This window comes from Agaricus bisporus (genome assembly GCF_000300575.1).
Source record: "Agaricus bisporus var. bisporus H97 unplaced genomic scaffold AGABI2scaffold_5, whole genome shotgun sequence".
Lineage (NCBI taxonomy): Eukaryota > Fungi > Basidiomycota > Agaricomycetes > Agaricales > Agaricaceae > Agaricus > Agaricus bisporus.
The window spans coordinates 30,974-45,669 of record NW_006267368.1 but is presented as its reverse complement, the minus strand read 5'-3'; the positions used below and the strand labels follow the sequence as shown (position 1 = coordinate 45,669).

The 14,696-nt window shown below is 46.0% G+C and overlaps 6 protein-coding genes across 6 annotated transcripts; 4 read left to right on the top strand and 2 right to left on the bottom strand.

The window, feature by feature from the left end:
* Positions 1–351: 351 nt before the first annotated feature.
* Positions 352–2,348, top strand: AGABI2DRAFT_117580 (hypothetical protein; the record flags this gene model as incomplete). Its single annotated transcript, XM_006460585.1, has 3 exons — positions 352–1,954; positions 2,016–2,214; positions 2,273–2,348. 3 exons carry the CDS (start codon positions 352–354, stop codon positions 2,346–2,348), a joined length of 1,878 nt encoding a protein of 625 aa, XP_006460648.1.
* Positions 2,349–3,057: 709 nt separating this feature from the next.
* AGABI2DRAFT_135775 (hypothetical protein) lies at positions 3,058–3,736 on the bottom strand (the record flags this gene model as incomplete). The annotated part of the gene is made up of 4 exons (XM_006460584.1): positions 3,058–3,141; positions 3,200–3,338; positions 3,389–3,486; positions 3,545–3,736. 4 exons carry the CDS (start codon positions 3,734–3,736, stop codon positions 3,058–3,060), a joined length of 513 nt encoding a protein of 170 aa, XP_006460647.1.
* A 3,237-nt stretch (positions 3,737–6,973) lies between these two features.
* Positions 6,974–8,454, top strand: AGABI2DRAFT_203757 (hypothetical protein; the record flags this gene model as incomplete). The annotated part of the gene is made up of 8 exons (XM_006460583.1): positions 6,974–7,090; positions 7,150–7,235; positions 7,289–7,451; positions 7,507–7,533; positions 7,584–7,615; positions 7,675–7,944; positions 8,007–8,163; positions 8,221–8,454. The coding sequence occupies 8 exons, from the start codon at positions 6,974–6,976 to the stop codon at positions 8,380–8,382; spliced, it is 1,014 nt and encodes a 337-aa protein (XP_006460646.1). The 3' UTR covers positions 8,383–8,454.
* A 213-nt stretch (positions 8,455–8,667) lies between these two features.
* On the bottom strand, positions 8,668–9,957 carry AGABI2DRAFT_185019 (hypothetical protein). Its single transcript, XM_006460582.1, has 3 exons — positions 9,742–9,957; positions 8,772–9,686; positions 8,668–8,720 (listed from the first exon to the last, which is right to left on the bottom strand). The coding sequence occupies exons 1-2, from the start codon at positions 9,949–9,951 to the stop codon at positions 8,808–8,810; spliced, it is 1,089 nt and encodes a 362-aa protein (XP_006460645.1). The 5' UTR covers positions 9,952–9,957; the 3' UTR covers positions 8,668–8,720; positions 8,772–8,807.
* A 171-nt stretch (positions 9,958–10,128) lies between these two features.
* Positions 10,129–11,580, top strand: AGABI2DRAFT_117576 (hypothetical protein; the record flags this gene model as incomplete). The annotated part of the gene is made up of 1 exon (XM_006460581.1): positions 10,129–11,580. One exon carries the CDS (start codon positions 10,129–10,131, stop codon positions 11,578–11,580), a length of 1,452 nt encoding a protein of 483 aa, XP_006460644.1.
* A 668-nt stretch (positions 11,581–12,248) lies between these two features.
* AGABI2DRAFT_192274 (hypothetical protein) lies at positions 12,249–14,589 on the top strand. The gene is made up of 13 exons (XM_006460580.1): positions 12,249–12,588; positions 12,640–12,700; positions 12,751–12,875; positions 12,931–13,038; positions 13,087–13,195; positions 13,248–13,312; positions 13,367–13,445; positions 13,505–13,652; positions 13,704–13,740; positions 13,807–13,990; positions 14,042–14,183; positions 14,236–14,267; positions 14,329–14,589. Exons 1-13 carry the CDS (start codon positions 12,379–12,381, stop codon positions 14,523–14,525), a joined length of 1,497 nt encoding a protein of 498 aa, XP_006460643.1. The 5' UTR covers positions 12,249–12,378; the 3' UTR covers positions 14,526–14,589.
* Positions 14,590–14,696: the final 107 nt, after the last annotated feature.

Sequence of the window (14,696 nt, the reverse complement as noted above, 5' to 3'; positions counted from 1 at the left end):
ACCATCGACACGACCCTGACACCCACAGTCTACTCGGCGTCTTGTCCTTATGCGCCGAACAGATTCGTCATAAACCTATACGTGAGTTCAAGAATTATGTCCCACTATCAATGGACTAACATTGTTGGTCAGAATTCATCAACGAGCCTCGACCGTCCCTTATTGATTAATCCATCATTGTGTAGTTGAACACGAGGCTTCTCTCTGTCCATTTCACATATAGGCGTCCTCCACGCAAGCACATCGTGGTCGCCAACCCAATGCCCATTTCATCCCACCCCACTCAAGATAACAGATACGTCCCTGCGCAGGCATAGATTTACTTTCCCGTCCCCATATACTTCAAACAAAATGGACATCGTGTTCTCGATAGCGGCAGGCTTGGGACTCCGAGTCTACCTTGTACGCGCCACTTCCCCAGCGTCGGTCATTGCTCCAGCTATTATAGGCTTGTTCGAAGGTGTCCTCACCCACCAACTTTCATTCCGCCCTACTTCCTCCGTTTCTTCGCCGCCTTTGGACCATTACCTGGCACTTGGCCTGCGCCTCGCCGCCGATCTGCTCTTATCCAAAAGTCTACCAAGACTGGTGATGATTGGTCTGTGGGCCGCCATTGGCACAATTATCTCCGAATCCGCATTTCCCAGTTCCTTGTCCTCTCTTAACAGCCGTGTCTCCAGCTCTTCCAGCCGCCGAGACAAGGAGAAGCGTCATCGCCACTCTAAAGCCTCTCCTCCACGTATTTCCTCCCGTGTCCGTGTATATCGGTCGCCTGTCATATCAACTGCCACATCCGACCCTCTCCCACCGCCACAAACAAGTACGCCTACTCGACCAACGGTTCAAGTCAATACTCGTAGTACACCGCCGTCTGGTCAAACTGCCTCTTCCCCCAATTACCTAGCTGCCTCACCGCGTAGTTTCTTTTCAGACGCCGAGACACAGCCATCTCCCTTCCCCGATTCTTCTGCGTCCCCTAAACCCATCACTGTAGTAACCCAGTTTCCATCTCGTCCTCGCTCGGCCCTATCATTTTATGAAGGGGAGAATGATGCAGCCTCTGCGCCTGAGCCATCAGGTGGCCCAGGACGTTCCCCCCATCTGCTAACACCACCTGATAGTACAATACGCGAGAGAACGATGGACTCTCGTGTCGACCGTCTTTCCACCATTGACGAAATAACTTCTCGGTCGGAGCACGTCAGCACAGAAGATATCGATCCAAGAGAGCTTCGGAGCGAGGAAAACTACATTCCCATTTCACAAGTTAATGGTGGTGGCCCACTTCCCGTTCCCAATCCCACTAGTCACTATGTAACTGATAGTGGTACACCAGTTGCTTCTCTCCCACCTATTCTTCCCGCACCGAATAGTCCTAGTGTACCAAGTGATGAAGATGAACTTCGGACTCCTGGTCAACCTGTATACGAGGTTGGATCGGAATCGGATGAATTGAGGACACCTCCGGCAGTACAAGCTCGAGTTCTTGACAATGGTACTACTGCGTCTACACCCCAGAATGCCACCAGATCGGTTGTACCTGACAATCCGCTTTCACCGCTCATGCTTAATTCTCAATCTGATCCCATTGCGGTCCCTGGAACAACCCTCTCGTCGTACGCGATGTTACAACCTCCTCCCGAACCTACACCTCCTTTCCCTATCGTCGCCCCAGTTCCTGCAAGACTTAAAGTACGCCCTCAATCACCCACTTTTTCTGACGGAGAGAGTGTTTTATCCACGACCAATCCACGCGAACTTGTTGAACATGGTACTGATATACGAAAACAAGCCAAGTTCGAGGAAAGTGAATTGGAAAGATTGATGTCAGAGTTGAGGTTGGCGGACAAGGAGAAGAGACCTCGAGATGCGTTGTTTCTTAAGGAAGATATTCGTCTTACGAGGGAAAGGATAGCCGAATTGCATCGAAGAGCTGCGAGAAGGCATTTTGATGGTGCGTTTGATTTCTAGTGTCTACCTTGTTCATGTAATCTTAAAAGACTGCAATTTTCCAGGTCGGAATAATCTACAGAAACCTGATACGATCGATGTGCATGGATTGAAACCAGATGAAGCTTTGTTCAGAACAGAAGAAAGACTTAGGCATTTGTTGAGGAATGGACATTCCACTTTGAATGTGATTGTTGGGAAGGGTCTGCATTCGCCGAATGGTGTTCCGGCGGTGAAAAACCATATTGTAAGAGAGATGCAGAGGTATGATGATTGATCTTTCCCGGACATACTTTTGTGGATGCTGACACTTGGAGTGTAGGCAAAAAATACCTTGCAGAGTGGATCAATTCAATGCGGGTATTTTGATTCTGACATTGGCGCCTCTTGATTCGTGAATGATGTGCACGCCCACATCTACATTTTTATATCTGGGTTCTCTATCTTTTTTTTTTTTGGCTATCAAACAATTTTGTTCGTTGATCTAAACTGTTTTCATCTATACCTTTGCCGTCTTCTGTTGGGAGGGACGGCTACTTCTTGTGTGTGTATTGAATTTTGCTTGCTTGTACATGTAATCATAGAATGATTTGTCGGAGAAAAAAGTATAATGTTTAGCTGTGTCTTGTGTACGTACGTATCTAAGATCGGATATGTTTGTGCAGGGAAGCTTCTCCATGAGACTGACAAGCTGTGGCAGTACGGAGCATGTTGGATTCCGTGTCTTTTGACCCGTTCTTTTTTATTAATTGAACCAGGGAACCGTTAAGCGGTGTGCAATTAGCCGGTGGCAAGTAGGCCACTTCATTCCGTGTCTATATACTACTCGGGTCGGCCTGACTTGTAAGAAAGGCTTGTCCGCGCGCCGACATGATATTCTTCTCTCGTTAGATTCTAGCGGTTCTAGCGCACGACATAGCTTCCGTCTCATCCAATTCCCTGATCCTCTCTCACTCCTCCACTGACCAACAGACACTTTTGTTCTGGTCCTATTATGGCGGCCTCTGGCGCCAGCCTAACGTGCGCGAAATAGTTGGTTCAGGTTATGATTTAGGGTGTATCAAGGGAGAGTATATTTACAGAGCGAGGGGGACGCGTAGAGCGAAACTATTTGGAGGCGCCGGTCGCTTTTTGCAAGGAAGCAAGGCTGGCATCCACGTCGGCAATATGACGATCCGTCAGCTTTTGGAACTAGCAGACAGTTAGTACTGATTTTCGTCAATATTTCGAAAGATGTGTATGAACCAACCTCGTCATATTCAACGGTGCGTTTTGTGACTTTACCGCGTTTCAAGCCCATTTGATGTTGATTTCTGAGTTGAACACGGATTTCTTCTGCTTTGCGTTTTGCTATCGCGTAGAACTCTTTACGAGCCTCCACAGTAGGTCTAGTACATGGTCAATGAAGGAGATTAGACAACATAAACTGAAAACATACTTTGGAATCGGAATTTTGATTGTTCGGTTATCGTGTCTATGCGGCACAACTCCTGGAATCTTTGAGGCATAAAGGGCTGACTCAACGAGCTTCATATTCTACTCAAAAACGTCAAAAACAATGCAACAACAACTAAAAAATGGTGGGCCAACTCACTCTATCTTCGAATAAAGTCACCATCAGAACAGAGCCATCCCTAACGCCAACAGTAGCGACTTCTTCCAACTTATACTCTCGATCACTAAGTTTGACGCGTACAGGTGCCAGCAAAGCAGGTGTAACACGACCAGTAGCCCGAGTTTCGAGTCCTTGACACTCTTTGCGGAACCACTCAACGCTAGTTTTCATAGACGTATCCGTTTTGTTATATTCCGCAAGAGTAGTTTCATTCGTTATAACTTGTTTCGATCCAGGTACGAATTCCGCGGTCGATTTCGATTTCCCTTTGGTTGCATAATGTCGTTGAGGAAGTGACTGCAGTGACGTCGTACGAATAAAAATGGTGCTTTGACTTGTCAAGGGCGCTGCTTGCGGATTTACGCGTAAAATGTTCTTTCTGAGGGCAAGGCGGAGGAGAGACATCGAACTCTTTGTATCGTCAAGCTTTGAAAATTTGACCTTTTTAACGTATTGCGCGTCAATTGTTTGCTTCAAACGGGTGCCCTCAATAGTAACCACTGATGTTCCCAGGGTCACTACTATTAATAGCTTCAACTACTCCATTAACAAGTGGCTGGCTCCGTAAGTTTTCTTTGTCTTGTTTACCGAACACTTACGCGGTAGCCATAAATTTTCAGATAACCCTTTTGAATAGGATTTGATTTGGGCCATCCGAGTCCCAGAAAAACAAAGCCATTGAATAAAAAGGACGGCTGATGGCAGATATTATGCATGAAACTAAACTCTTGTCCATTCCGGGGCCAGATTACTTGAAGGAAAAGTGGTCAACAACGTATTTTTCGATCCATGGGAGAACAATATTATGTATAAAAGGCGACGTTCGAGCTACGGCGCTGTCTAACCGCTCGGCTATCCATTGGTTGGACCATATACCGAATATAACTTTCTTCAATGGTAGATCAGGAACAGACTTCGACCACCTGCTGCCCGAAGCACCCGTTTAATAAGGTTCACTAGGCTAAACATCCTGGACTTCCTTTGAAATAGAAGGTTCTCGTGAATGTTGATGCTCTCGATGATTCACTTTATTTCATCCAGGGCTCCGCCTGAGTATTTCTCAAGCCTTCAGGCCTGAGACTGTTTAGTCATGTGTAGAGCACTGTGAATCGCTACTAATGTAAGCCTATGCATGAGAAAGACGCATCGTGCTGTCGTAAAATTAACTCAATTGACGTCATACACTATTCACCCACCGCTCAGGGATCCAGGCTCGAATGCTCGATGCTGATGTTTGCATTAGAGGATTCATGCTTTCCCTTCTTGCCTGAGACGAAGCCGATGTACTTGAAAAGACAAGAACACGTTTGTCTGTGTTCAGACATAGGTTACGGTGCTCGGGCTCGGCGGCCGTCGGATTCGGATGGTATAATCACTGATCAGCTGATGTGGCTAAATGAAAGGCTCTCTCACGGCACCCCGAAATCATTGATCCGTAGATAGTTTCCCTTTCGTGATGTGTGCTTTGAGTATCTGATCTAAACAGCCATCCACGTCTGTTGGAGGGTATGGAGAAGCCCTCTTGAGAAATTAGAAGAGAAGGGTGATGTATTGGAGATGGGCTGATTTATGATTTGGTTGCCAAGGATTTCCGGGCTTGTAACGACAATCCCGTTTCAGTCGGAATCACGTTCGTCAAATGGGGCAGTGTGACTTCTAAGAATATCAATTTCCTCTACGGTCTTTTTCAAAACCGTCCTTGAAATTTCAGGAAGGAAGCATGTCGGTGCCAAGTTTTTGCCGGGATGGGCTGACAGGTCTGCTTCGCGAATGGATGACTTTCCATAGCATTTAGAAATACAGAAATATTTTCTAAAGTGCGTTAAGGGTCCTTGCCGGACATGCCGGCTACTAAATCGGGTAACTACATTAGCGGATCTCTAAACCGACCTCTTTCCAGACTGGCGTCCGAAAGAGGTCCCCATGTCCCCGCCCCCGACCTTTGAGTGACTTTGAGCGAGGAATATTACCTCACTCACGACATTTGTGAGATGAAATCTCTGGAATCCCGTTATATTCAGATCTATTACTAAGAGAATCAAATCAGTATCCACATCATCATGACATCTCTGCATTCTCAAAGATAAGTCATAACACGTCCTCGAAGATAACATGGACTGTGACGCCTATACATACAAATCTGCAGGGGAGAGAAGAGGAGGGACTCGGAGACAAGAACAATACAGAGAGAGCCAGATAGTTGAGGGGACGAGCACAAGAAGCCTAGAAGACGAGTGCGAGACGACAAGTATGAGTGTATGACAGATACACAAGCTGACTCGGACAAGACTTTGGAGGGACAGTGTCAGTGACCGAATGAGCAGAGAACTAGGATAAGTTGATAGCGTCTAGCTGCGACAAGAAGAGTAATATATTCATTGAACTATATCTATGTGTCGAGTGGCGAAAACCACTGACATAGAGAGAGAAAGAAAGAAATTTAAAAAAGGAAGAGGTGCACGCGGCGGCAGCACACCGAGTGTGATAGGCACCAAAAGAGGTGTGGTTCACTTACGCTGAGTGTAGCCAATCCGCCGCCTCTACAGTCTGCTCAAAGCTTTGAATACGTCGAAACCATTGCCGCTGCTGCCGCGATGGCGCTGCAAGGCCAACCACTGCACTAGCACCCACGTGTCCTGTCCCCTACATTCTCTCTTCACTTTCGTCCAGATAGCACGCAAAGCCGAAAATCGGGTTGGATGATAATTGGGATGTTCGCAGCCCTCACTTTGCCTATCATTCTTCTTTATGGTCTTTGATGTTGTTTATTAGTAAGCTAGACTTAGTATAAGTACCACGGCTTGTCTTCGAGCATCGCATTGTGGCATAAGAAATCGTGATTCAAAAAAGATAAGAAACCATCGTCGCTGTTGTCGTTGAAGCGGTCAGGTATCTGTCACTGCACCGGCTTGGGAAATTGATGGTATTTAATCGGGTTTCCGTTTGATCTGCCAGGTTTGATATCCATCCCGTACGGTCCCTTACTATTTTTATCACCGTTTATTAGTTATTGTTTATTCCGAGTGCCTATGGTTCACTAAACTAGAATAACAGCGGCGGGGTTTCAAAAAAATAGAGTTTAGAAGATATTCTGTGTTTCTAAATCCTATGGAAAGTCATCCAATGACAAATTTGCACACAGTCACCCTTCTGATTTCTTGGTAATACGCAGAAGGCTTCACTGATACGCTGATACGCTGATACGCTGATAATACCGAAGTGGCTTGTTTGCCGCCTGCTTATAAGCTTGCCGCGTAATTACGCGGCAACGGGAGCGAGTGATATCATAAGCTAAATTCAGAGGTGCCTCACATGCGAATAAAAGAGACTCGAATCGCAACTCAATGAATGCGCACATTGTTTCACCTCTGTTCCACCTCTTGTCCTTTGACTATCTATTAGGGAAACATGCCTACTTTACCCACACGAAAAATTGGCAACGATGATGTTGCGGAGGTTGGACTCGGGCTGATGGGCATATCTGCTTATTACGGTAGTGTTCTGAGCGATGAAGAACGTTTCAAGGTGACCTTCACTTTCGGTCAACTTGTTAGCTCGACACACTCATACCATCTGTTGTTCAGTTCTTAGACGCCGCACTAGAAGAGGGTGCAACTTTTTGGGATTCATCCGACATTTATGGCGACTCCGAAGAATTGATTGGAAAGTGGTACGTTCACAGTAAACTTTAAAGTGAGGACGACTCTTTAACTCCTTATACAGGTTTAAACGCACTGGCAATCGCGATAAAATATTTCTTGCGACTAAGTTTGGGATTGTCCGTACTGGCAGTGGCACCAACAGCACCCCGGAGCATGCCAGATCAAGCTGCGAAAAGTCACTCAAGCTTTTGGGAGTGAATCAAATCGACCTCTACTACCTCCACGTATGTTGCTTCCGGCTTCAACGCCATCTTGCTGTATGCTAAAAGGCATCTATAGAGGGCAGATGCGAACGTACCCATTGAGGTTGGTAAACCAGCCGGATTTTTGGCTGTATGCTAACCTAATCGTTAAAGAAAACTGTCGCAGCTATGGCAGAGCTTGTCAAGTAAGTTCTATCATAAATCTTCCTGATATGTTCGGGTGACTTAAGTCGCTTTCGATCAGGGAAGGCAAAGTACGATACCTCGGACTCTCTGAGGTCTCCTCCGCAACGCTTCGAAGGGCACATGCTGTCCATCCAATCTCGGCGGTCCAAATCGAATACTCTCCATTCTTTATGGACATTGAAGATGAAAAGATTGGCCTTCTCAAGACATGCCGAGAGCTCGGTGTCACCGTTATCGCGTATTCACCTCTTGGAAGAGGATTGTTGACAGGCATGTATACATCTCCAGACGACTTTGAAGAGGGAGATTTCAGAAGAGCCATTCCAAAGTATGTGACGTTTCTATGCCGTACACTAACATTTGGTCTGAAGTCTTGTATCATGCTGGTAGGTTCAGCAAGGATAACTTCCCCAAAATATTACAACTCTCCGAAGGTTTGGCGGAGATTGGAAAGAAATACAATGCGACTGCGGGCCAAGTTACGCTCGCATGGATTCTTGCACAAGGCAAGGATTTCATACCTATCCCAGGTACCAAAAATATCAAGGTCGGTCATGCTTCATGGGAAGTTTATCTGGCTTGTTTATTTATCTCCTCGACGTAGTATGTGAAGGAAAATAACGCCTCAGTCAACGTCAAACTCGATGCAGAGGACGTCGCTAAAATCCGGAAGCTTGCAGAGAAAACTCAAGCCGATCTTGGAGAAGCTGATAGATATCCACCGCAAATGATGTCTGTCTTGTTCGCTGACACCGTGCCTCTGTGATGTAGGAAGTAATATTATCCAGACCAAGTTTGTAAAATACTGAAGGAGGAATCAGTTTTATGACACTTCCAAGAGAGTATCAATCGGGCGTACAGGATATTTCGATCAAGTACCGAGGTGAATATCGAAGGCATACTGCGTCAGCTTCAATCTTCTACTATCACTAGTGGAAGTGACTATTCACGGAGAATAACCCTTCGGAATATACTGTTGAGTCAATCGCAGGCCGACAACAGGTTTACTAATCCAAGGCCATCTTACATACACCGGTATACATCACTTGCATGCCCAACAATGAGTTCTCCGCATAGCTTAAAATTCAATCTCTTTCTCGGAATCTACAAGTTTAGAGTTAAGCTCGTCACGATTACCCTGACATAGAGTCATACCAGATATATAGAAAATAAAAGGGCCAGGGTTCTGTGCTACAGCTGCCGTCTCCCCCTTCCTGCGGTCTTCCGTTTCTTAAAGAGACTTGCAGTAGGTGGGTCGGGTTCGGAAGTTAAACTGGAGCTGTTCTGCTCAAGTTTGATAGTTGGATCCCTCTCTTCTGTCTTGACCGTATCGGCATTGGCGATTGGCGATTCTTGGGAGAGGGAGACTGCAGGCAATGCTTCTTCTTTAAGTGGCTGATCCCATGCAACTTTTGCCCAACGTGAAGGGGCAGGAGGTTTCTCGTCGGTTTCTTCAGCTTTAGGAGTGATGGTGGACGGCGGGGAGGATGTTGTTGGTATCGCCGAGGTACTCGAGGGTAAACTCAGAGGTTTGAGCGAGATAGAAGTCCATTTAGGGATTTCAGAAGTAGAGGAGGTGGAGGCGAACGTCGTTTCGGGTTCAGTCGGTATCTCTTCTTTTTTCTTCTTGACTTCAATCGGTATAAGACCTGGGTCGTATAGTTCTCCAAGTCCGGCTGATGCAGTTTTCTTGCGAAGTTTGAATGAACGACTATCGTCTGGTGGTACCTCTGCGGGTCGTTTTACACTCGTATCCGTATCTTGACGACGTTCGGCATCGGCTACGGCGTCGCGCTTCACGTCCTGCTCTTCCTGCCCTTCTTGAAGTACTGGAGGGGGCGAAGGCTGCACTACTTGCCAATCGCCTACAAGCCCTTGTTGTTTCCGAATTTCCAATTTTTCAGCATCAGGATCGGTAAATCCTAATTGTGCAGCTGTAGAGTAGTTTGCGTATGGGTTGGAAGGTTTAGTGGCAGGTTTACGCGGCGCAGAAGAGGTCGATGCGACCGGTGCACTGCTAGCTTTTGCGTGGCCTGAGCTGACATCTAGAGCAAATGCTGCACGAGCTGCCTGAAAATAACCTCTACATGAGTATTGAAACCGACATTGAAACCAAAGATCGTACCTGTTCTACTCTAGCCATTTCCCTTTTCTCCTCTTCCTGATCCTTCTTTTTCTTCTCTCCCGTCTTATAGATACCACGAATGAACCGTTCGACATTTCCCTTGTGCCTGAGACCATTTTCATGATGCTGCCTCGAGGGTGCATCGTCTGCAATGTAGATGTCGCAGTATTTGCAGAAGTATTTTTTCTTGGAGACCCAGTATTCGCTCATGATGATTGACGTTTGGATGATTCGAAGTTCGTGACCAGTGACTGTGACTGCCCAGATTGTGAATTTGACAGGATCGAACTAAACTGCACGTACCCGAACATATGCGCTGAAGCTAGCCGAAACCTACTAGATAAGCTCGATACCGCCTGGGACCCCAGATTGCACCAAGAACAAATCATGAACCAGAACCCAAGAACAGATAACGACAAATCGATCACCTGGAAAGACAGAGAACCACCAGCAAACCTATCCGAAGCTTTCAGAATCCTCCCCCGCCCCGAAGACCAATGCGCCAGCATATACGAACCGGACGATGACATGGAAATTGAGGAGCCCAACATATTTGACACCTCCATATACCTAGCAGCTCGGACAAAAAGAACGACAAACGGGACTCTAATAGGAGCATGCGGCGTCCTATACCTAAGCAAAAAGGAAAGAAACACGGTCCTCAAGTCCAGTAAAGCCCCAGACACCACGTCGATCACCCTCCTAGCACTAAAAAGAACACTCGAATACACCAATAACTACGAAAATATAAACATCCATACGTCCTCAAAACAAATCTTCGAAGCCCTGACAGAAAAAATTAAATCCTGGGAAGACAAAGGATGGCTAGGCGCCCCGAACAAGATACTAATAAAGAAAATCATAACCAGGCTTAGGAACAGGAAAGGCCGGACCGTATTCTCATGGGTAGACAAAGGCGTCGAGCAAGGATACATAGCAGAAGCGAAAGAGCTAGCCGAGATGGCACTAGCCTCAAGTAACCACGAAGAAACACTCGAAGACCCACTAACCCCCGAGGCGTACAGCCCAATTGGTGCGCGTCTAGCAGGCCTCTCGCAAGCCGAAATACACAGCCTCATACGAGAGAACGAAAAACCAAAAGAATCGAAAACATCGAAACTAAACATCGCGAAAATAACGTTAGAACTAAAAAGAAAATACAAACAAACGACCCCTGCTGGAAAAATTTGGACAGCACTGAAGAAAGCTAAAAGAATAAACAAGAAACATAGAGAGTTCATATACAAAACAATCAAAGCGACATACTACCTGGGGAAAAAATGGGCCCACTGTACGGACGAAGAGCTCTCAAGCAGAGAGACCTGCCGAGAATGCCAAGTAGAAGACTCAATGGAACACATTCTGACTGAATGCTCAACACCAGAACGCAAAGCAATATGGGAAGCCGCAGGAAAAATCTGGACGGCAAAAGGGGGAACGTGGCAAGCCCCAAAAATAGGAGAGATAATGGGCATAAACTCGGTGATTATAAAAAACCGAAACAACAAACCGGACGAAGGTAAAACGCGACTCTACCATATCCTAATCACAGAGTGCGCACACCTAATATGGAAACTGAGATGCGAAAAAGTAATCAATGGGGACACCCCCAACCACCAAGAGCCCGCAACGAGGAGAGCACTGAAACAACTGGAACTTAAAATGAATCACAAAATTCGCATGGATATAATCCTAACAGACACGAAACGTTTCAGTAAAAAAGCTCTCGATAAGAAAACAGCCTCAGATACATGGGAAGGTATCCTAGAAAACGAATATAACTTCAACAACCCGCCAGAAAATATACCTGGGTTTTTAGTGGGTAGACATTTCTTTTAGAAATGGAGTCCCACACGCAAATATCCCTACGGGAAGTGCTTAAAGCATTTTCCCAGGGGTGGAAATCTCGTACATCCGTTACCCAAAACGATCTCTAGCCGACCCGAGAAGCTGACCCATACTATGCGGGCATAGTAGAGGCTGGTCGTCAGCTGTCAAAGGTCTCAAGAAAGGCTCCACCAAAAAAAAAAAAAAAAAAAAAGTTCGTGACCAGTGCTTTCGAAACATAATGTGACCATCAGTCCATCAGTCAGGGTATTGTCGTCAATGCTGGTTCAGTTCAGTTTCGCCGGTGTTGTATTAAATTGGTTTAGCTCGGATGTTGGCGCTGATATTTTTAAACAAATCACAGCGCAGAATCCGTATGAAACATTTAACGTAGATGATCTGATTTCCAATCACGAGTATCGTAGGCTACCAAGTACATCCATCTGAACTACAGCCGAACTTCTACTCATTGGACTCCAGAGTCATGCGGAAGTCTTCTAAAACCTCCGTATACTTGCCCACACGCGACCGTCACGAGTTTGCGTTCTCGCTACGGAAAAGTCGACAACATGTGGCTCACACATCAGCAGTTGACTTGCCGAATGAGAGCAGCTGTGCAGATTTAGTAGTGGCGTTTCCGGAGCTTGGCACATCCAGCTCACGTCTCAAGTCCGACCCTTTCATCAGCTTCCTGTCTTATGCCACCACCAGCGTCGTTTTGCTAGCTCATTTAGAAACAAGTTTTGCGAACCGCACATCAAGACCGCTCTGACAGGTGGTGTAAGAAAAAAAGTCAATCAATCCTCATTCATGCCGGGTAGTCTCAACCTCGCGGAAAATTCGGCGCACCTCGATCTCAAGCCAGAACTCGAGTCGATGTTGGACCAACAAAGCACGGAGAAGAATGCACAAGCGTTGAAAAACGACTTAATCATCGAAGTTCATAGTGCTTCTGAGGTATCAAGGGGTATAGAAGTGTATCGGTTGTATAAAAGACGTTATGCTGGATTGGTGGCACTGGTGAGCAACGTCATATTCATGGACTTCTTTTAATACTCAATATACCTGAAGATTTTTTTGAATATTGTTTCCGGAATGCCAGCGCCATGGTTCGGTCCAATAGCTAATAACGGTGAGTCAAACAATTTATTTCGTCAACGTGGTATATCAACGGCATTACAGTGGTGGTGGACTTCGATATCTCCTTGGATAAAGTGACGTGGCTGGGAAATATTATCCTATTGACATTTCTCCCAATCGCCCCCAGCATCCCGTATATCAGCGCGAAATACGGCTTGAGACGCTGTGTATGCATGCTCCCTTGCTCGCAACTTTTTTTTACTAATGACCCATGAATTGAAGTTTGAACTTGGTGCGATCACCTTGATTGTTTCTGGGTGGGTTCGTTTTGCGGGTACGGCTCTATCCTTATCTGGTGGGAGGGCATATGCTCTTTTATTCATTGGCCAAGTACGTTCATCCTTTTGTTCAAGGATGCCATACACTCACTTCTTGTAGATTCTTGCTGGCTTTTCACAGGCAGTCTACCAAGTCCTTGGCCCTAGATACTCCGAAATGTGGTTTGGTCTCAAGGGAAGGACGACAGCAACGATGGCAATTGCAATCTGTAAGCAAATTTGTCGACCAGCTGCCACATCATCTCAGCTAGGGATCGTTAGCCGGCCCAGTTGGGAGTGGGCTGGGACAATTACTTAGTCCTATTGTTGGTGACTCCAGACAATCTGTAGGTGTCTCAAACCTGGGCAAAAACCTTCGCACTCACTTACATCTGATACAGATTCTCGTCCTTGCAATTATGTCCAGTGCTGTCACACCTCTAGTTTTCCTCATTGGAAATGCACCAACGTTACCACCCAGTACGGTTCAATCTACCTTGTCACTTCGATTCTGTCATTTTGAAACGTTGATGATGTAGCATATGCTGGATCCAAGTCCTCGCCTCCATTCATTTCCTTGTTCCTCGCAATGATCGGCAAACAAGTCCCTCCAGAAGCATATATGACTATCCGAGAACGCATTGATTTCGCAATAATGATCATCATATTCGGCTCACTTGTTGCCGGGTAGGTTACACAGTGAATGTGTAGCACTCCGCTCATAAAATCTATATATAGGGCGAACGCGTTTGGGGTCCTTACTGGACAAATATTTGTATGTCTCCTTCTTTCGTCTCGTCAAGTATGTTTGCAACATTTAACGGATTACGGATGTTAATAGGAACCAGTTGGCTATTCATCTGACATCAGTGGATTTTTGGGCGCCTGTTTGCTATTGACAGGAATCGTTGCCGCGATCGCTACCGCACCACTCTTTGATCGTGTTTTTACGCATAGGCTGGCGCTGGCCACCAAAATTGTGATCCCCTGTGTTGCTGGAGCATGGCTTTCTTTAATTTGGGCAGGTAAGGAATTCTTGATGATAGTGAGCGTATATTAAGTAACTCCTTGCATAGTCAAACCCAATAATCTGGCGGGACTTTTTGTCGTGATGACCCTTATTGGTGTCTGCAGTATATCTTTACTGCCTGTTGCTTTGGAACTTGCCGTAGAGGTTACAAGAAACGCGGATGGAAGCTCCGCTATATTATGGCTCTCGTGCGTGCTTTGTCCAGTTAAACATGGCACCCCGCTAATATCCTTATTGCAGGGGCAGTCTGTTAGGTTTCATATTCACCCTCGGTAAGTACATCTTTAATTCATTGAGATCACGGAACTGCCAAAAGGGCTCATCGGCCAACAGTTGAAGGATCATTACGTGCAGACGAAAATGCAAGCCCCCCTTTGAATATGCGTCGTGCTCTCGTTTTCCAGGGCTCATTTATTATGGTCGCATCTTCGTTGATTTTCTTTGTTCGAGGTGAACAAGTACGTAAGCGATCGGATGAGATGAAGTTACAAGAGATGCGGGAAGCAACAAATAGTCAGAATCCAACTTAGTATGTATGAGAGTACTTGGAGTATAGTTATGATCACCATAGCATAGCTGTATTATACCTTTGTAATACGGGGATCGTTTTCTTCACGTCTGAGCCCGCTCGTTCTTTCTTGTGTGTTTTTTCTTGTGGTCGAAGTTCTCCATTGACAATTTAATAGAAAAGCTTTCATTAC

What these genes read in the sequence shown, in the direction of transcription:
- AGABI2DRAFT_185019 (XM_006460582.1), bottom strand. Translation starts at nt 9,951, where the DNA reads ATGAGCGAATACTGGGTCTCCAAGAAAAAATACTTCTGCAAATACTGC. An exon ending in AAATGGCTAGAGTAGAACAG is followed by an intron (nt 9,687 to 9,741) that starts GTACGATCTTTG and finishes GGTTATTTTCAG; the next exon opens with GCAGCTCGTGCAGCATTTGC.
- AGABI2DRAFT_192274 (XM_006460580.1), top strand. Translation starts at nt 12,379, where the DNA reads ATGCCGGGTAGTCTCAACCTCGCGGAAAATTCGGCGCACCTCGATCTC. An exon ending in ATGCTGGATTGGTGGCACTG is followed by an intron (nt 12,589 to 12,639) that starts GTGAGCAACGTC and finishes ATATACCTGAAG; the next exon opens with ATTTTTTTGAATATTGTTTC. An exon ending in AACGATGGCAATTGCAATCT is followed by an intron (nt 13,196 to 13,247) that starts GTAAGCAAATTT and finishes AGGGATCGTTAG; the next exon opens with CCGGCCCAGTTGGGAGTGGG.